This window comes from Neolamprologus brichardi, chromosome 19 (genome assembly GCF_056152115.1).
Source record: "Neolamprologus brichardi isolate AB-2024 chromosome 19, ASM5615211v1, whole genome shotgun sequence".
Classification (NCBI taxonomy): domain Eukaryota; kingdom Metazoa; phylum Chordata; class Actinopteri; order Cichliformes; family Cichlidae; genus Neolamprologus; species Neolamprologus brichardi.
The window spans coordinates 2,714,203-2,735,102 of NC_142122.1; the positions used below are offsets into that span (position 1 = coordinate 2,714,203).

Genomic DNA, 20,900 nt, shown 5'->3' on the forward strand with positions numbered 1-20,900 from the left:
CCACTTGTTTTTAAAACCCAGGCGTGCATGCAAATCAGAGGTGTGTTTCATCTCTGCATGCACAGCATGCTGTTGGCTCTCTAGCCCCTCCCTCTGTTTTTGCTGAGCACTTTTATGTTGCACATGCAGGTTAAAGTCCCCTACCTTGTTTTCCCACCTGACTGCAAAGGCAGCTCGAGTTTCCAATACAAACAGTGAGCTCTCCGGTTACATTTGCTCAGGGCAGGGCTGTTAGGATGGCAGCAGATCAAATTGTGGGGCAGTCTGTTTGTCTCTTTTGGTACAGTATGCCTCGCCCTAAATTTTGTCATCACCTGGGAGCAGTATCAGGGTGTTCCTTAAATTACACCAAGTCACAGCTAGGGAAGCGCTGCCAAGGATCCTTAACTGCTGTAGTCTGTCTTTAGCGATGGATTACTATGTTGTTGGGTTTTTTTTTTAGTCTGGCATATGAAATGCAAATTGAGCTCAGTGTTTTCGTGTAATCACATTACGTTTTCGGTGCTGTCTGGGTGATGCATCGTGTACTTCATGCATGCTCTGAAATGCTTCCCTATGCTCATCGTTTTTCCTGCTGATGTTCTTTCAGTCTGGCAGTCTTTTGTAGAATTAACACTTGTGCCGATGCCCCTCTCCTGCAGATCATACCAGAAATTATTTTCTGATCCAAACAGAAAAATGTGATCATTCAGTCCAACATTTCCATTCAGTTCTCTCTATTCTTTACCCAGAAACCCACAGTGTCTGTCTGCACACATCCAGTCATTTGACCTGTAAATAAAGCCTGGATTCATGGCTTCTACATATTTATGGAGTCATCTTTTCAGAGAGAACTAATATTGAAAGCAGCTTAACCCTCATTTTTCCCCTTTTAGCCCCTGCCTGTGACGCTGTGTGCTTTTACCCATGCACTGAGAAGATAAGCTTGCTTTGACTAATGTGGGCAGCACAGATACAGGGTTGCCTTGATCCTGAGCTGTGCTGCACTGTGTGGACATTCTCGTTGCACCACATTACATTAAGAATTTTCGCTCGTAGGTAGTCGTCAATGTGATATCAGTGCATGTACTTACAAACATGCATACTTGAAGAAAATGTGTAATATTATGCAACGAAAGATGTGGCAGTGCAGCAGAAAATTAATTAAAACAGTGTTTCGAGGCAATGGCATTTTGCTCCCTCGTAAATTATTTCTACAACAAGCACAGGAATGTAATATATTTCTTATGGGAATTTTACATTTCTGCCACGTGTGTCATACACCCTCTCTGTGCAGGATAATACTTTGTGTAAACGGCCATTGTTAGCATAAGTGATGGGAATCGCCCAGCCAAAACACGGCAGCTTTTGTCCAGCAAGCGTCAGAGCATTTTGTAGCGTGGCCTACGAGTGGATAATGGCTCGGACAAAAGCAAGTTTGCAGCACAGCGCTTAGAGTCACACTTTAATGCTGTATGACAGGGTAAGAAGTAGGGGTGGGGGAAAAAATGGATACTGTGTAGCATGGTGATATTTTGTTTGCTAATAATGTATGGATACAGGGACAGCAGAAATCGATATTTTGTTACAAAAAAGGTTTTTGTGCTCTGACTTCAGAGCATGTTGATCCTTTTTCTGAGCAAGAATCCTGACATTCCTTCACTGTCCAAATGTGTTTAACTTTGGCAGCAATAAACATGACAGTTTACTTATTTTAATTTAAGACATGTTTTATTTTAATTAAGTTTAAAACTTTTTTATTTAATGTAAGATTATATTTTGTTTTAATTTACTTTCAAATTCTTCAGTTGCTGAAGGGGCTGCATAGTTTTCATAAACTGCATAGTTCAGAATAGCTATAATTGTACCAGATGGTTGCGTTCAGTTAAGTTAGACTAGACTGTAATACAAACCGTTCAGTTTGTCAACAATCAAACTGAAATGAGAGAAAGACTGAGTGTGAGACTTTGATATTAGAGAAAATGAATATTGATAAAGTTTACCTTTATGTACAGAATCTGAATATCACAAAATATTTTTAAAAATTGCAATAATATCGTATCGTGCGTTAAGTATTGTGATAATATCGTATCGTGGGATGTATGGTGATTCCCACCTCTAGTAAGAACAGGACATCTCAACATCACCTCTCATGTTCTTCCCTGGAGAACCCCGTTTACACTCCTCTCTTCAGGAATGTGAAACGTAGTCTCACGCTCTCACCTGTCTCTCACATCTGCCTGATATATACAGTCCACGTCCCCAGTTTGTTTCCTTCGAGCTGCCTATGCTGGGATTACTTTGCTGTCATGATGAGGTATGCAACCCCTTTTTCATGAGTTGCTGTGGGGGAGCATGATCTCCCATGCTGGGCCCGTTTGAGTAATGGCTGTCTAGAGGGGGTAATCTTTTGTTCCTCTGCCTAAACTGTGCTGGTCCACTCCACCCCCCATCCCACCAGCAGCCATCACTCCCTTCCAGGATTTCTTTGTCTGCTTCCACAGAGGCATCACACCATGGCAGTCTTTATGGGAATGCAACCACATTTCTGAGGATGCAGTCGTGTTCTCAGCATCTTCTATTTTGATATTGATTAAAGATTTTACCCCATAAAAAGCGACATAACATTTATTTATTTTAACTTTAATAGTTAGTCAATGTTGAATCAAAGGATTGCCCTAGTATGACCACAAGGCTTTGAACTCTCTTGGCAACTGTTTGTGTTTTATGTTAAAACATGTTTTATGTTTTTGAATACGTGTTGCTATGATACATGCTGTTAAAAATAATTCAAACGAAAAGTTTTCAGTGTATAACATCCGCAGAAAAAACTGTGTTTGGCTCCTTTGACCGTGTAGGCCAAGGCTTGAAATAACATTAGCAGTTTTTCTGCTCATTCACAGCTTGAGTGAGCGAACACTTAGTTTGATTAGAAGTTTTGAATTTATTGATCGAAATGTGAAAATACTCCACTGCCTAGCCATTAACATCTGCTGCACTTTCATCATTATCTGTTCCTGCAAATGACGAATTCAGTGGAGACTTCCAAGTAATCAAGGCGATTGATGGTTAGTTGATTCCCAGGCAGTAACTTCCATACAAATCAGGCACATTAGCAACAAATACACAGAAACAAATGTGATAAAGGCAACGTGACGGTTGTCATAGAACATGGACAGAACGTTGAACAGCTGTAAATTCACACAGAAGAAACTATTTTCTGTGTGAGAGTGAAATTGGAAATGGGCAGGTGGGAACCATGAAACCTATGGGCTGTTCAGCTGCAGAAATCTGAGGCAGTTTGTGCACAACCTAAACCTGAAACCTCACCAGTATCACAATCAATGAAAGAGTATTATCTACTATAGATTGAGTAATCATGCTTTTTTTTTTATTGCCGTTCATTTGGGTAGTTTAATCAGAATCAGAAATACTTTATTAATCCTGAAGGAAATTATGGGTTACAGCAGGCAGCATGCGCACCAACCAGTACCAACCCCTGCTGGCCTCAGGGGTTGGTACTGGTTCTTCTTACAGACTGACCAACAAAGAAGCCACGTTCCAGGTATGTGTGAACTTTGATATCAGAATTCAGCAATGACATCACACATGAGTTGGCACGTTCCAGAAAAAGCGAGGAAAAACAGGATTTGTTTCTGTTCTTGGCACGCTGGAGTCATTCACGCATCACACGCAGTGCAGCAGTAATACTACTTTTGTGTTTAAAAAAGACATTCATGGATAGAGCCTGGTCAGTGCTCTGTGTATGGCTTTACTAAGTCACAAATACACAACAGTGGCAGTACAGATTCAAAGGTTTACAGTTTTACAACTGTTTACGTTCACTGCCGCCATCTTGGATTGCTAACTCGGGGTTGGTCTGCTCCGACTTTCTGAGTCGGGAAATCTGAAGTGAGGAGGCGTTTCCCAAAAATTCACTGGGGAAAACGAGTGTTGCGTCAGGGCCAGGCGTATAGAGTTTATTGTTGTACTTAAATTAATGAAATCAAATAAATTAATTTGTTTGGAGGGGCCTTTTGCATGCAAACATGTCCACAGAAAATCTTATTAGCCTTTATAAAATAAGGTCAAGCAAAACAATACATTCTAATTACAGTTCTGCTGGTAGGCTAGTGGCTGCACACAGATGTAAAATTTAATATAAAACTCTCTTATAGCTCCATCCCTGTGAGCACAATGTGCCTTTCAAAGACACACAATCTGCTGTAGATGCATGGATGTGTCTCCATATCTGTTGTACATGGATTCAGACATGAAGGACAATTTTTTTCCCTCTTTTTATAAAATAAAAACTTGTGCCAAAAGGATAAACACGCTTCTCTTTACATTCGGTGAAGATTTATGGTTTTCGATCTCTGCACCCAGCTGCTGTGGAGAACCACCTGTCTCGTCAGGTGACCTGTGCGCGAGACACACATTGCTGCTGATTGGCCAAGAGTTATTAAGAACCTTTAGTAATAAACAAAGAGCCACATTTGACACATGTGACAGAGGTTGTGAGGTTGATCAGTGAAGTTAAGTGTGCTTGTTTAGTTCATTACTTTCTGATTTGAGTGCAGAAAGTTAAGGAAGCAGGGCTTCTTTTTTTAATTGTCATGTAGTCGTTTTATTTGTGTTTGTGTGATTTTTGTTTTTTGTTTTGTAATGACATGTGTTCATGTCTTTAAAGTTTTCAGGGAGTTTTCATTCTTGGTTTGCAAGCTGCAGTCGTAAATAGTTTATTTGCTAATTAGATATCAGCTAATTAGAGTCAAGAGTTGGTGTTTGAGAAAATATTTGTCTACATGTAATTCATTTCTCTCTTGCTGCTGCACGGCAGAAAGATACTATAAAGAATTCGCTTTACAGCCAGCGTGAGACCTCTTTCTGTTTTCTGCTGTCACAAGACCAGAACCAGCTCCTCAGGCCTCAGGGGAAGAGTTTGTTTATGCGCCTGTATTACTGGAGATGACTTCTCACTGACAACAGTGGCATTGAACACTGGTGCCGCTGTGGTTATGGAACAGGTTAAGGGACAGCTTTGGGACCCCTGAAACTCCGTGACCTCGCCCTGACATGTCAAGTGCCATCTGGACCTGAGTCAGCAGGCTGAATTCCCCTCGTTATCCTCTCTGTCAAGCTGCCCCGTCTAGATCTGAGACCTAACTTACTGACTTTTTAATAAACAAAATAAATCTATTTTTGTATAGTTTTTTAGAAATCTTTTTAGCCAAAATGGCAACACACTAAAACAAGTATCAAGCAGAAAAGAGAGACTCTGAGAGAAGAGAGATCTCTGAGGTTAAACTGAGATTTATTCATGTCAGCCGTAGCATATGATTTATTTTGACCTGCATGTTTTTAAATGCCCAGGTCTGTAATTAGTAATTAATTACATAGTTTAAGTCTGTATCATGAGCAGCCATCTATAGTTCAGTTCGGCCTCGTGTAATTGCTTCATATTCTTTGTTCCTCTAAACCTCGGCTAACGCTTCTAATAAAAAATGTGCTCAGGGCCATTTAGTTACACGATTTGTTTTACAGTCTAATTCTTCTTGACTGGCAGTTTACCCATTGGACCCCCACTGGTTATGCATAATGCAAATGTACAAAGTGTAGCTTGGGGTTGCACAGGGGAGCAGCAGATGAATCTTGATGATCTGTGTGTTGGTCCAGAATTTTACAGGAACATTTTTGTCACTAGTAAGTAACCTGATTAAGAAGAGTTTTTAAAATGGACCCTAGAATGCTTTAGCTTGGCTTTGCCAACCAAAGAGGAAGGTGTAGCAGATGGATGAGAAGCTGGTGTTAAGGCGCTGAAGGAGTCTCATGTGCTGTTGCTGCCATCTACTGGCCACAGAGGGGAATTAAAACAGTTTTGTAACACTGTTCCCATATTTTTGGTGTTTTTCTTAAAAACAAAGAATAAAAACAAGTGTTTTGGGCTTAAAGCACCATTTAATTGGCGTTTTGTATATTTTACTTGCTTTAATTTGCATGTTAGCCAAACTTCTGTTCAGTCTTATGGCTCAGACTGTTGTGGCATAAGCAAAGCAGGTGTGTGTAACTGACGTCTTTTCTCTGTGCTTTTCATCTATAAGTGTTTGTAATCCCAGGGCCCACTTTTGGTTGATTGAATGCAAGCACTATACATTGCACTTTATTTCCTACACTGCTTACTCTGTGTTTTAATTTGAGTTTTGCCTGTTTTGTCTGGTTTTCTCATTGTTGCACGTCCTTGACTGCAGTTTAAGGTAGATTAGTTCGTTTGGTCCTTCCTCCATATATGCTATATTCGTCTCTATGATTGCCAGAAATCCCAAACAATATGCAAAGTATAATATTTCATCTAAAAGCATTGCATTGTGATTGGTGCTAGAAGCCCTTGTAGACCACATCTGTAAGCAGCATATTCTGTGTCATGTTCAGGCTCTACTGCTGGAAATCTAAGTGCGGATCATGTAAATGTGTTAAGGCTGCTGTTGGACCACAATAATGCCCTTATATTTATGCTGGAGTATGGCTGCAGATTAGTGTAACTCCAACAACATCCAGTCCTGCAGATTTTGTATTCGCCTTGTATCAGCTGGTAAATTCTTCATTGTTGCAGCCGCCATTCCAGCTCCACAGGGAGTTTTTCTGAGCTAGCTTCTCCACCTCATTCCCACTCTCCCTTCCTAATGCTCTGTGAAGAGAAAGTGTTACTGTGTGCACGCACACACACACAAGGCTTAAGCTGGCTACCCTGCTGTGCTACCGACTAGCATAATGTCTCTACTGGCATAAGGAGACAAAATGAAGGAGGCCAGCACAGCCTTTGCGGAGATGTAATAATCCCACTTGGGATCAATACCAAGGTGCAGCCACACGCCTGTACACGCATATTATCGAGTCTGGGGATCAGAAAGAAGTTGAATGGCACAGACAGTCATCCAGCGCCCCCTTAAAGTGATGTATGCCTTTCAGTTTCTCTGCTGTCACTGATAATGACGGGGATTTAGTCTCAGAGGACAAGAAGGGAAAGTTAAAGATGATAAGGGAAGAAGGAAGTTGTTGACAAACGGAGACACTCAAAGCCTGAGATGACTTGTGGGCCACCACAGCTCTCAGCATAATGCGGCAAAGCACAGGGTAAAGATAAAGCTCATACCATTTGTCAGACCAGTGTTGTGTCCATGGCTAATAAAACACAGAGTGCTGTTAGTATATCACTTCAGCGAGTTTTTTTATCCTGCCAGTTTCTGTTTCAGTGCTAAGTTTCTTTTCCACTGTTCATATCTGTTGCTTTAGGAGACTAATATTTGCCATTTCTTTCCTGGCATGCTCACTTTCCTTCTCTCGCCTCTGTTCCGTGCACTCAAGACCAGATGAGCTTTTTATCATGCTGACCACCATCGGTTGTCTGGTTGAGTGGGTCAGAGCTGCATACGTAAAGCAGTAAAGGACAGGCTTGACCTCTGCATTGCAATCATGAAGTCTTACTGGGTCAGTCATTAGGATTTGATGAGAAGTGAGTCATTGGAGCATTAGTTGCTCGCAATGAACTGACTGTTAACTAGCCGCATGTGCACAGCCGCACACATCTGCAGACTCAGGGCATTTTTTTCATCTTTCCAGAGGGACCCAGTTAACGGGTCGCTGCATTGAGGCATAATGATAGTCTGCTCAAAGGTTAGAGCTCGCTAATTGAGTTGTAAAACTGTTGTTGGTGAGGTGATGAGTGCTGTGTCGGGTCACAGGGTTTCACTGACAGGCTAGGCAAAGTGGAGAGAGAGAGGGCATTGCTTAAATATATATCTATCTATATCTATCTCTATATCTCTATCTATCTCTATCTGTCTCTATATCTCTATCTGTCTATATCTCTGTCTATATTAGGGGTGCAACAATACACAAAATTCACAGTTCGGTTCAATACTTTGGTGTCACGGTTCAATATTTTTTCTCGATACAAAAAAATGTTCATGCCTTTTTAATTTGTCATTTATTAAAATTATAAATATATATTTTAACACAAAAGTACAGTTTTTAAATTTAATGTTGTTGAAACAACAAAATAATAAAAATAATAAATCTATGTGATTGAGAAATCACTCATCTTTGGAAAAGAGAGTTTATTACAGAGAAATGGCTCTTTCCAAAATAAAAGCTATACTATACGCTTCTTCTGGGCTATATTCTCAGCAGCATATTAAACATATCAGGTCCCCATAAGGAGAATCATGTGCTAACAGCTGTCTAAATGACTCGGGTAAAGTTTATAGCATGCGTGCTTGTTGTTTTTGTCTGCTTCCACTTGTCTTTGCACTAGGATGATGTCGGAGTAAATGTGCAGTCATATTCGTTGTGTTCCCACTAGTGCTGTCAGCGTTAATCTCGTTAAAATGACATTAACGCCATAACGCGGCAAATCTCCGTTAACGAGTTACCGCGGATCGCCCCGTGCGTGGGGCTGGACGGCCAACACGTTAACGAGCTAACTGCGCTAACACACTAGTTCCCACCAATTGAGCATTGCGTGGCACATCCGACATACTGTTTTACTTTTGTCTATGCCGGGCTTACCATCAAGGTCATGCTTCACATGAAAACCAAGATAGGTCCAAAGGCCAGATCTGAATGAGGGTGGGGGAGGTTCAAATTCGGGTAGCGTTGAGGCAGTTGCCATGTTGCAGCGAGCTTAGCTTCTGTCTTGCTAGCTTGCGCTGCGCTCAGTGGATCTGCACTCGACAGTGCAGCCTAGGCGGAGTAGTCGAACGCAGATCCACTGAGCGCTCAACACAGACAGCATCGTCAGAAGAAAAGTTGATAAAATTAAAAAAAATGTATTGTTTGATACATATGCATACAAACGGAAAGCACTGTATCGAACGGTTCAATATCAATACGAGTATTGTTGCATTGTTGTGTATATATATGTGTGTGTGTGTGTGTGTGTGTGTATATATGTATGTATATGTGTGTTTTGGTCAAAAATGGTTTGACTTGGAAATTCAGCAAAGAATTATTTGCTTTAGAAATCCAGAAAACATAACTGGAATAAATGGGTGTTTTTCCCAATTTGTCATTCATCAGCTACCAGAATTGTTTGTCACACCTGACGCAGGTACTGTTCTCTACCACTCTAATCACTTCTCTACAGCTAATCATGACATCTCCTGTTTTTCATCAGAAAATCCTGCAGAATCTGCCTGAGAAGATCTACAACAGATGGCAGTTTCACAGTATAGGTATGCACGTAACGTTTTTCCACTTTATCAAACATTTTGCACTTGCTTGAATTCTAACCGTTTTCTTTGTAACACCTGACAGGTAGGTGTACGCTTTGTATTTCTTTACACTTAAGGACAAAAAAATGTCACCGGGACCAAGCCTTAACCTTTAATAATGAGGAGGAAATAATTAGTCTGAGAAGGGGATGTAAATGGAAATGCAAATTAACACTTCATTTGAAATGCAAATAAGTAATTGAATTATGCATGATTTCAGTCCTGCACAAAAAAGGAAAACCCTTGCAAGAAGCGATAACCCCAATTATAACTGTTTTTCGTCAGCCGTTGGCAGCTAAACAGTCCAGGTTGAGATCACTGTTGCAGATTTGCCTTCCCCCTCCCCAGGCCTGTAATTTTAAATATCAACACTTATCTTTGGGTGGATGTCCCAGACATATTCACCATTTCTGTCCGTCTGGACCACAAATCCGCGCAGGTTTAAAGCTTCCTCTTAGCCTTTCTTGCACTCGCATAGAATTTTCTTTTCCACACATCAGTTCAGGTGTCACTGGTCAAGATCCAGTGCTGTTATATGTGTACTTCAGCCTGGTTAACTTTTTCTTTCACATAATTTTAAGCGTGCTGTATCCAGAACCGTTACTAATGGAAATACAGCACCTTTTGACATATTCTTTGTGGTGGGTAGAGTAGCTCAAGAATTACATTAATGACTTGGTGGTTTTGGCCTTGTAGTTTGGAGATGCAGGGTCACAGGTACTTCACTCGTACCTTTAAGATGCTGAAGGAAATGTGCACAGCTTTTTGTTATCCTTCTGTCCCCAGCCCACAACCCATGAAAGGGCTTCCGTGTTCAGTATTCTGATGAGAGGACCAGACTAAAGCTCCCTCAGTAAGGGCCTGTTGATCAGGACTTTAAGACACCTGTTCAGCGGTTTGGCTTTTACACTAACAAAACCCGATTCTTAATCTTAATCATCACCTTAGAATCAATATTAGGACCAGTCAAAGTGTTTTCCAGCCCACAACATCCTCAAAAGAGACTGCTGCCTGTCAAGAGCATGTCCTAAATCACGCACAGACATGCAGAGCTCTTCCTCCCGAGATATTTAGCAATCAGAGCGATGTCTCATTTGATTACACTGGAACCAGATTGGCTTCATAAATGTGTGTCGCTGCCAACTCGTGTTAATTTTCATCAGGAAAATATGAAGCCTTGCCACTCTACCCACTAGTTTGTCAAGACCGCCCATCAAGGTCAATTCTTCTGAGTCGAGATGACAGCTTTGTGCGGTTCGTCTCTTTCCTTGTTGTGCAGAAGAAAATCTGAATAGCGGTTTTTGACCGTAGTCACGTTTTCTATCCTCCAGGTTCTATTCTCAAAAAGCTTCTGCACACTGGAAATTCATTCAAAGTAAGTGCCCAATTTGAGCTTTTAAAATCTTGGCACACAAAGATGGACTGAACATATTTTTTTAGTTGAATGGATTGTTAAAATTAGCCTCCTTTTGAATATGCATAAAAATGACCTTTTCTCCCGCTGTCTAGATTCGCTGTGAGGGGATCCGTCTCTTCCTGCTGTGGCTGCAGGCCCTAAGGGACCACTGTGCAGAGGAGCAGTTCCTCATCTTTGCCTGTCTGGTGCCAGGATTCCCTGCTGTGCTCTCCTCCAGAGGGCCGTGCACCCTCGACACCATCATTTACAACCCTTTCTCCAACCCCCCAGATGGTGAGAAAAGAGGAGCACATTACACATTATGTATTCACATTTAAATGACCATAGATTTTATTACATTTGTACATGCTGAGGATTGCCACTGAAATTATGTAAAGTACCCAGTTATAATACTGGGTGTGTTTATTTTCTGTCATTAACTCGGGTCCTTTCTTTCTGCTGATTTGAGCAGCCAAGGTGGTGCCTGAGGAGATCACCCCACTGGTTCCAGCTGTGGCAGGTGAAAAAGCTGCAGATGACCTGACCTGTTATATCCTAGAAATACTGCTTAAGTACATGGTCATCCAGGTAATAACTCACTTTGTGTGACAGCAGCAAGAATAGTAATGTTATCATAACTAACCCTGCCTGCAGGATATTCTTGGATGTGCTTGACGGCTGCTTTACCCCACTTGTTGTTGGGGTTCCTTCTAATACTTTTAGATAAAGTATTTTAGTTGAGTATTTCTTTCATCATCAAAATATCAGCTTTAACCCAGCACATTTTATGAAGTCAGCAGCTAAACTATTAATTCCTCTTGTTCTGTACAGTTAGTTCCTCAGACACAAACATTTTCAGTGACTAGATTAAGTTGTGTTATAAAATTTGCGCAAATGCACTTGCATACTTAAATTAAATGCCTTTTATGTGCAAATGCTTTTTCTGTCTTTAATAGACAGCCGTGTGATGGAAGTGCTCAACAAATGTGAACATACTCTGTTGTGGCTTCATCTTTCATTTGTTTTCATGATTGGGTCTCCGTGTATTGTGCCACTGTAAGATAAAAAGTAAATTCAGTTTTTAAGTCTAAAGTTTTTCATCATATTTGGTCTCAGATCAAACAGTTTATGTCTATGTACTATTCTTTTTTTTAATCTTAGAGGAACCTTCATGCTATTGTGTTGCAAACAATATACTGTCGCTGTGATGTTGGAAGCATCTCCTCTCTCTGTAGCCTGACCTTGTCTGCCTTATTGTGCTGTCTGTCTGCCAGGCATCCAGTTTAGAATGGAAGAACAAAGAGAACCAGGACACAGGCTTCAGGTTTCTCTTCACCCTGTTCAAGAAGTACTACCTTCCACACTTATTTCCCTCCTTCACCAAGCTCACAAACCTCTACAAGCCTTTATTAGGTAAGCCCACAGACCCAATCTATGTATATATTCTGTTTATTTACAAAAGGAGTATTCTCTCAAGTTACACACAGTGTACATCAGCTACTCTTTCTTTACTTATTATTTTCCCGTAACACAGAAAATAAGATAAGTGTGCAGAAAATAGTTCCCTTAACCCTTTAAGACCTACCATAGAACCAAGTCCGCCAGAGCTTATATTATATGTTTACATGCTGTGGAGCCATTTTTGGGAGCATTTCAAGTTGCTATACATCAATACAACCATTATAGCCTAAATTTTAATAATATGTCTGCATTAAGTGCATAGTAATTACATAAATTGCAAAAAAAGTGCAATAAACTACAAAAAAATTGAACATCATTTTTGTTTTTTTTAACATATATTTCTAGTTAGAGAAATTTAAGAGGCTTATCCCTCAAAACTGTAAATACAAAAAAGTTGCACAAAATAGTTTCCCACCACAGGAAATTTATTTTGAGTGTCTTCATAGTTTTATTTTTGAAATACACCAATTTTTATACACTGCAGGAAAAACGAAAATAAATATTCTAATGCAAATTTGCAAAAAAGCAGCATATGCATCAAAATAAAGTATTTCCAGCAGTGCAATATGAGTCCTAAGCATCCCAGAAACGACACAGAAAGTCATAAAGTCAAACATAACTTTTAAAAACACCAGTATAGGCTCATGAGGCCCTGATGGTAAAAAAAACCCCTACATTTCCGCAAAATGACGTCACTTCCGGTTTCGGGCAGGTCATGGCGGACATGTGATAGTTCGCGCTGACGTCTAATCCAATGTAGGAAGTGTTACAAACAGCTGATCGGATCGGCAAAGCGTGTTTCTGGAATATTATGTTTTTGTTGCTGCAAGCGCTTTTTATGCAGTTTTTGCAAAGCTATATGTGGAAGGAAACTGTGACCGAGGACAAGCTGATGGCATAAGATGTAAGTACAACTCCTCCGGTTTCATATGCAAAAAAATTATTGCACTAGCTCACGTGGTTGCAGAGCTACCGGGATTTAAAAGTAGTTGCGCAAAACGGAGCGTGCCCGCTCTGACCGGTTTTAAAGGGTTAATAAAAACAGTGACGGCTTTACTCGTGAGCAGCAGTTTCATAAAATACGGGAAATGATGAAATCATTTCCTGTTTCATCATTTAAATGAACAATTTGATTTAGTGGGAAAAACTCTGACCTCACCACAGCCACACATTTAATCTTTATTATCTTTGTCTTTTTCTCCCACTGTTTTCCATTTTTAACCTCTGCCCTCAACTCTTCATCCACTGTTACTCCATCAGACCTCCCCCACCACAGACCAAAACCCTTGTATGTGCCAGTGACACGGAACAATGAGAGCACCTTCTGCACAAGGGATCAGTACCTAGCACCTCGTGTGGCCTTCATCACCTGGCTTGTCACTTTCTTCCTGGAGAAGAAGTACATCAGCAGTGCTGCTTCAGCGCAGAGCGCAAAGAACGGCACCGAGGTCATTCCCAAACTCATCCAGGTGAACACACAGTGTTGATTTCTTCTTTCTCCATACTGTTATTCCAAGATCTTCTTTATCCTCCAGATGTTTTTGTAGCACACCATCTTTAGCGGTAGTATAAAAACATCTGGGGTTTATATTTCTGAACAAATATTCATGCATTTATTCATTCCTAGATGTTATTTTACATCTATATAAAACACATAGTTGATCGACAGCTTCACAAGCAAGCTGTTGCTTCACTTTTGAGTTAAATCAGTCATGGAGAAAATAAATGGATTTTTATGTGATTTATCCAGAGACGAATGCTGCATACATACTACAGTGGTTCATTTCCCTTTAAAAATGCTATAAAATACAACTAACAGCCAAGTAATCTGTGCTGAAGGACACTGTAGTGGTCCGTGTGAGGAGGTACCCCCTACTGCATACTGAAGGACTCTCGTTCCTGTGTTTTCCAGACTGTCACTGCAGGCAGTAGCAGCCAGGAGAAGGATAAGACATCAGATGGGGACACAAACGGACCAGCGGGGGAGCCTGAGAAGAGCCACTCCAACAGTAGCACCCTGTCAGATCGACGAGCCAGCGATTCCAGTTTGTGTAGCGTTGAGGAGGAGCACCGCCATGTTTATGACATGGTGCAGTCCATTCTGCTCTCCACCCGGGACAATGTGAACTTCGTCAACGAGATCTTCCACCAGGTGGAGTATTTCTGTCTTCTGTTTCTTTGCCAGTATATTCTATTTTGTTCTGTTGGAAGATGCCTCTAACAAAGATGCACTGCAGTAACACGGACTGTGTTGCCCTCTGCTGGCCTTTTCGTTAAATTACAGATTCACATTTAAAACTGACTTTAATCCTAATAAGTCATGGTTTCTTTCTTTCTTTCTTGTTAATTTGTTTTGCAAAGGCTTTCTTGTTGCCGTCCTGTGAGGCTTCTGCAACCAGGAAGGTCATCAAAGTGTACAGGAAGTGGCTCCTGCAGGAGAAACCCTCTTTCATGGCAGAGCCTGACAGAACTGCTCGGGAAGATGAAGTGGACGAATGCTCCGAACAGATTATCAGCACTGAGACAAATAACATGCACGTGCAAGTAAGTAATACAGAAAGATAAATAAGTTTGCATTAACCTGTCACATATATAACGACTGCGTGAATGATAAAACAATCTTAAAAGGTTGTATAAAAATCAGAGTTATGCCCTTGTTTTTGTCCCCATGCTTTCAAAAACCCGTCTTACAGGTAGTTTTTCCAGGCCTGTATCAGACTTGGTACAGTTTGAGTTGAGAATCTTACAGAATAAAACATTTAATTACTAACAATTTTGGAATAATCAGAAATGCAATAAGAATATTATTAGTTATTCACTTTCATTGTTAGACATATCTTTTCTGTTATTTGTAAACATTGTGTGGGAGCCAAGTTAAGATAGTTCATATGTTTTAGTATTTATATTTCGCTGTTGTTAAGCTTGTTTGTGTAATTAATAATTTAGGAAGTAAATGCATGTTTATGGTGGAACTAAAATGATTTTATTGCTGTGTTAGTTTGGTTACGTAGTACCATGAATACATGTGCCTTAAAGACTCGTGTTTATAGTAAAATCCGGGCAACACGGATATATGCAAATTAGCGCATGCGGTGCGGGAGGGGGGAGAGAGAAGAAAGAGTTAATACGGCATAAGCGATACACGGCAGCAGGGTAGAACAGAGCCACACGGTTTTCCTACCGTAGTAGGTTATTTTGTTAAGGATAAGTTAAACCTGACCACTCCTGTAAGATGCAAACTGTGGAATAAATTTTTTGTTACATCTTTTCACATCGGAGTCCCGTGGAGTTCTTTTTCCTCTTCAAACTGACGTAGGCGAGTGAAGCACGGGAAAACTGGTCTCACGGCTTACACACAAGGATCTACCTATAAATCATATGCCTCAATAACTTAATTACCACAATATTTAAAGTGCATATTTTTACTTCAAAGCAATTAGCAGCTTTATATTTTATTCACAGAAACTACCTGCAGCCTGTATCGATCATGCAAACGTGCAGAAATAGTGTCCCGTCTCTGCAGCCTATTGTGAGCCCCAGTTAATGGTGTAGAATAATAAAGGTGCACCAGACTGAGACAGACAGACAAACCCTTTTGACCGTTACGATGCATTTATGTGCATAAAACCAGCTGACGTTGATTAACTGGCCTTAGTCGTGCAGTTTGTGTATACAAATACATAGAAAAAAGAAATAGTGCTTTTACTTATTTGAGTTAAATATTAATCAATCATCATATAGATGTTACCAATCATGTTACCCTACTTAGTTTATAGACCAAGTTTAATCAAGATTGAACCAGTCGTGTAGAAGTTTGGAGAAGAAACACACAGATACGCTACAATTGTTACAGGATGGTGGCGATGAATCAGAATTTATAATAAAATAAAAATAAATGATTTGTGATTTAGCACTATATGTTTTCTAGCAGCTACTCTGATATTGATTCATATATTTGTAGTTACAAAGCCAAGAAGATCAAAACACAGAACAGCTACAGTAAAAACAATAATTATGATCAGATTGGATGTATTTTATTAACAAAAAAGGTCTTTTCTATAAAGTCTACAGCACCTGTCTTAATAAATTACGTCTACTGTGAGTTTGACTGGCCGGCCTTGTCTTCTAGCAGATGATGGAGAGTCACAGTCACAAGCGGTCGTCCAGCTGGGGTAGGACCTACTCGTTCAGCAGTGCCATCAATCAGGGCTTCATCACCGAGGAGGAGAACAGGAGCATCAAAGCCGGCATCCAGCCAACACTACAGGTATATGTGTTCATAACCTCTGATGGTTGGAGTCAGTGTTTTCCCAGTATTGTTGTTGTCTTAATTACTTTGTTTGCACACATTTACGTTGGTGCAGGTGTTTCTGACCAGTTCATCCAACGTGTTTCTGTTGGAGCCATGCCAGGATGTACCAAAACTCCTGGAAAATCAGGTTGAGGTGTGCAAGGGTGTTCTTAGCATCTATCGGCATATGATCATGGAGCACTCCATGAATACACAGACGTGGTTAGTAGTATGTTTAGTTGTGCAAATTTAAAAAAAAAAAAAAAAAAAAAAAAGTTTTTGTGATTTTTATCCCTTTTTAAAAATTGAATTCAGTTGACATTATTGTAATTTATTTCCTGTCCGTGTTCTGCAGGGAGCAGATGTTGCAGGTACTACTGAGAATCACAGAGGCTGTGATGAAGAGGCCACAGGACAACCAAAGAAAAGACGGCTTTGCTGAAAGTTTAGCATCTTTGCTTTTTAGGGTATGGTTGCATTTAGATTGTTACACACTCTCTGATAAACAGGCAGTCATAGAGATGGATCTGTCATCGCTGAATACAGTGCGATTTGTCTTTATTTGTACACGTGCTATCAAGCCTGCTCTATATTTAGCGTGTTTGTGTCTCACTGTATGTGTAACTTGCTGCTAATTCATCATCTCTTTTCTCCTCCTGCATCCAGACCATCATTGTGGCGTGGGTACGAGCCAACCTGTGCGTATTTATCTCCCGGGAGCTTTGGGATGAGCTGCTGGCAGTGCTGTCCTCTCTTACCTGCTGGGAGGAGCTGGTGACAGAATGGGCCAGCATCATGGACTCGCTTACGGCTGTGCTGGCACGCTCCGTTTATGGCCTGGACATGGCCAACCTGCCTCTGGACAAACTCAGTGAACAGAAGGAGAAGAAGCAGAGAGGACGTGGTGAGAGGACAAAATGGGAAAGATGAGGAGATTAGAGTGGCTTTAATTTGATTGGAAGGATGACACTGTTTGTTTTTTGTCTTTTGTTTTTCTTTGTGTGCTTGACTAACTCTGACCAGTACGATTCAGTACACGTGTTTGACCTGTTTTAAAGGTGCCATGCTTAAAAGTGACCTATGTAAGGTTAAAACCATAATTCTGCCAGCTACTCTGTGTTGTTTAAAGTCAAATAAAAAGGGCCCATTAATTTTCATTCTTGTTTTTTCAGCTCTAGGTGAATCTAAACGTTTAGTTTTGTTCATTACAAAATGCCCTTGAACACTTCAGCACTCACTAAGTTTTGTTCCTCGTATGTCAGGAGTGATCCAGGACTCTCAGAAGGCAGCAGCAGTTGCACGCTCATTCTCCCTGAGCTGGAGGAATCATGGGGAACAGGGCGGGCCACCAGTACAGGAGCCCATGAGGACTCGCTCAGCCACTACTTCAGGAGCACCGGGTGTGGAGAAGGCCCGGAACAATGTCCGACAGAAGGCCTCTGGTAAGTAAGCTGTGGCTCGTATGAGCCATGTACATTTAAAGCAGACATAAAATGAATTGAATACTTGGCTTTATATAAAACATTAGCATTAAAGGCACTGACAGGTGAAGAGAATGGCTCGGATTATCTGATTGCATTTTTTAAGATGCATTTAGGCTGCGTTTTGATGCGTTAGAAGCAGGAAACGAAGCTGTTTTAAATGTGTGTTGTTGTTTTTTTAAGTATTATCTTCAGCTTTTGTGTGAGTCTCTAACACCATACTGATAACCCTTTGAAGCACAACTTTAGACCGCAGGGTTTATCAGACAGTATTATTGTGTGTGAAAGTCTTCAGACAGGTCCGTGTGTACACTGGCCCAGGTGTCTCTGAAAGCCCTGACACCAAAGACAAAGAGGCCAGCAGATGGCACCTATTGTTTCCCTCACATGTCACTACCCAGTGTCAACATGTTTCCATGTCAACTGGATTGTAGGCATACAGCACAGTCCCCCTGACAGCATGTCAGAGGCCAGCTTTGGACTCTGCAAACACGCCTTATCTGATGAGAAAGTGGCAGGCTAATTATAAGTTGAGCTATAAGGCAGTGGAGTAGTAAGAAGCTACAGTGTCTGCCTTGCTCCTCTTAATTTTGTCTAGACAGAATCTTAATGTGGGGGATAAAACACAGAGATGATCCCTTTTTGTTCGCTGGCCTTCCGCCTCACCAATTACCGCCAATGTTCTGAAATGACGAGCTCATTGAGCGAGGAGCAGACGTAATTGTGCCTGGATGACATCTTAGAAGGGGTGTGTGTGTGGTGTAGGTATTACTCGTGTTGTGGGGGCCTAAATTTGTTTGTCTACACAGTCTCATTATGGAGACGTGTCTTCCCTATGGAGGCGAAAAGCAAGAGCCCGTAATATAAATCGCACACATTTAAAGGTTCAAGTAAGGTCACTACTAAGGTTGTGGCGTGTGTGCGAGCGTGTGTGTGCGAGCGTGTGCATGCGCGCGTGTTCTCCATCTATTATGCGTCCCATGCACATGTTTATCCACCTATTATGCCGGTCTGTTTATTTGTGTCTGCGTGCAAGCAAAGATGGACATGAAACACTACTGCTTGAAATTCCCTTCCCTTTCTTTGGCCTAATTGGATTTCTCCCACATTGATCTTCAAAGGCCGAGCAGCCCTCCTCCCTACTCCTCAAGAGAAGGCCCACACATCAATTGCATGGCAGTTTTTGATAGTTTCATTAAGAGTGTAATTAATGCTCATTAATATGCATAAATGGGATGCAGCGGCGGGCTGGAGGAGACGATGTATCTCTCTCGCTGAAAGGCATAATTAAAGTGTGCTGAAAGCAGAGAATAGAACTGTCCTCTTTCTCTGCTCGCTTTGAGATTAAACCTGAAGTGCTATCCAGGCACAATGGCAATGCCTCGGCATTGACAACTGTCAAAACTTGGTTGCACTTAAGCATGCAAATGCAAACTAATATTGTTCTGAGATCATGTCTTGATAACGAAGGAAGGGGCTCAAAAATTCATTACAGTACTCATTAAGCTTCTACAGCTTCAAGGACCCAGTTGAACCGGCTCTCAGTCTGCCAGAGATGAGATGGTTATCAGCTCTCATAGAATAATGCAGAGAGTGAGATCAAATGTTTTCTGCTTGGCGTGTACACGGCTAATTATTTTTATTCATTTTTAATTTTTTTACTGCATAGTGTGTGTGCAGCCCTGCAATATACTGGCGACCTGCCCAGGGTGTACTCCGACTCTCACCCTGTAACAGCTGGATTCACAGCAATGAAAATTTTAACTACACAAATTTTTATCATCATCATTTGAATCTGCATGGATTTAGGAGAGAGTACTAGTCTATAGATGATTTTATACTGATAAGGAGCAAAAAAACAGTTTAGAAACACTACAGATACTCCACACTGGAAGTCACGTATTGCCATTTACAAATATGTTACTACATGTCAGAAAATGTATCTTTTAATTTAAAATGAATGTCAGCTGTATGTCATTATTATTTAGGAATAAATTAAAAATTCTCCTCATGATCATCTTAAAAGGGTCACGTGGCTTTTAAATAATCATAATAATAATCAGTTCACTAAATTCAGAATCATCGCTGATCTTTGTTTTTGCTTTTTGGAGGAAAACTTTAGCATTCGTGCTCATTTTCTATATCGTTTCTTTACTTCTGTTGCACATTTAAAACCAGAGATTTTCACAGTAAAATAAAATATAAAATTGACATAGTGCAGAATCAGTGTTTCTTCATTATCTGAGAAATGTGTATTACCAAGGTTATTATCGTTAACGAAAACTAACAAAATAACGAAAACTAGAAGTGAAAAAACATTTTCGTTAACGGAAATAAAAATAAAAACAAAAAAAGGAAAACTAACTAAAACTATAATGAGTGTTCACAAAACTAACTAAAATTAACTGAATTTATTGCAAAAATGTGTTTAGTTTTCATTGATGTGTGCGTGTCATACAATAGTCAAGGGTGAAAATGAAGTTTAGTTTCCAGATTTTTTTTCTTGCTGTATCTCATTATGCCAGCAGGTGGCAGCACGTTAGTCGAGTCGTCTGTGTCGCTGCTCCGTCCACGCGCAGAATCATGTCAGGAAAAGTCGGGAGAAAGCGCCAAAGTCCAATTTGGGATTACTTTGAATATGACTGTGTTTTGGATAAAGCAAGTATTTTGTAGTGGAAACAGACAAATTATGAGGGACATTTCTAAAGGGAAAAAAATCCCACAAACCTTAAAGTGCACTTGAAAAGCTCACACAAGAAGGCTAACCTAGCTTACCTTGAGAAGGTAAGGGAGCACACTCAACCCTCATCCCCAGAAAACAGAAGCTAACCCCAGGCAAGGCAGCGTGATGCATCCCGAGACAACAGGACGGGGATATCTACACAACTGTCTGAGTCAATTACCTTCAAAACGTTTATCAATTCACTTGAACCACAATTACGAACACCCGGTGCTGCGAGAGTTAATAGTCTCATTGGGGCCAAGATATTCATTTTATAGTTGCCTGGTATCAATGGTTGTTC

At 40.6% G+C, this 20,900-nt stretch overlaps 1 protein-coding gene across 10 annotated transcripts in view; it reads left to right on the forward strand.

Moving 5' to 3' along the window:
* ralgapa2 (Ral GTPase activating protein catalytic subunit alpha 2) overlaps positions 1-20,900 on the forward strand; it is a 104,270-nt gene that overhangs the window by 22,185 nt on the left and 61,185 nt on the right. For 8 of the 10 annotated variants that reach the window (XR_015716973.1, XM_087833114.1, XM_087833122.1 and 5 more), the window contains exons 4-16: positions 9,152-9,209; positions 10,580-10,623; positions 10,758-10,938; positions 11,117-11,232; positions 11,919-12,057; positions 13,366-13,574; positions 14,018-14,257; positions 14,467-14,649; positions 16,235-16,372; positions 16,470-16,618; positions 16,752-16,863; positions 17,063-17,300; positions 17,659-17,838. Coding sequence is in view for 9 of the 10 variants with exons in the window: in XM_087833114.1 (XP_087689240.1) it covers positions 9,152-9,209; positions 10,580-10,623; positions 10,758-10,938; positions 11,117-11,232; positions 11,919-12,057; positions 13,366-13,574; positions 14,018-14,257; positions 14,467-14,649; positions 16,235-16,372; positions 16,470-16,618; positions 16,752-16,863; positions 17,063-17,300; positions 17,659-17,838 (1,987 nt within the window). In the remaining variant the exon portion in view is untranslated. The remainder of the gene's footprint in view (positions 1-9,151; positions 9,210-10,579; positions 10,624-10,757; positions 10,939-11,116; positions 11,233-11,918; positions 12,058-13,365; positions 13,575-14,017; positions 14,258-14,466; positions 14,650-16,234; positions 16,373-16,469; positions 16,619-16,751; positions 16,864-17,062; positions 17,301-17,658; positions 17,839-20,900) is intronic. The other 2 variants (XM_087833123.1, XM_087833115.1) reach the window with 1 other exon arrangement.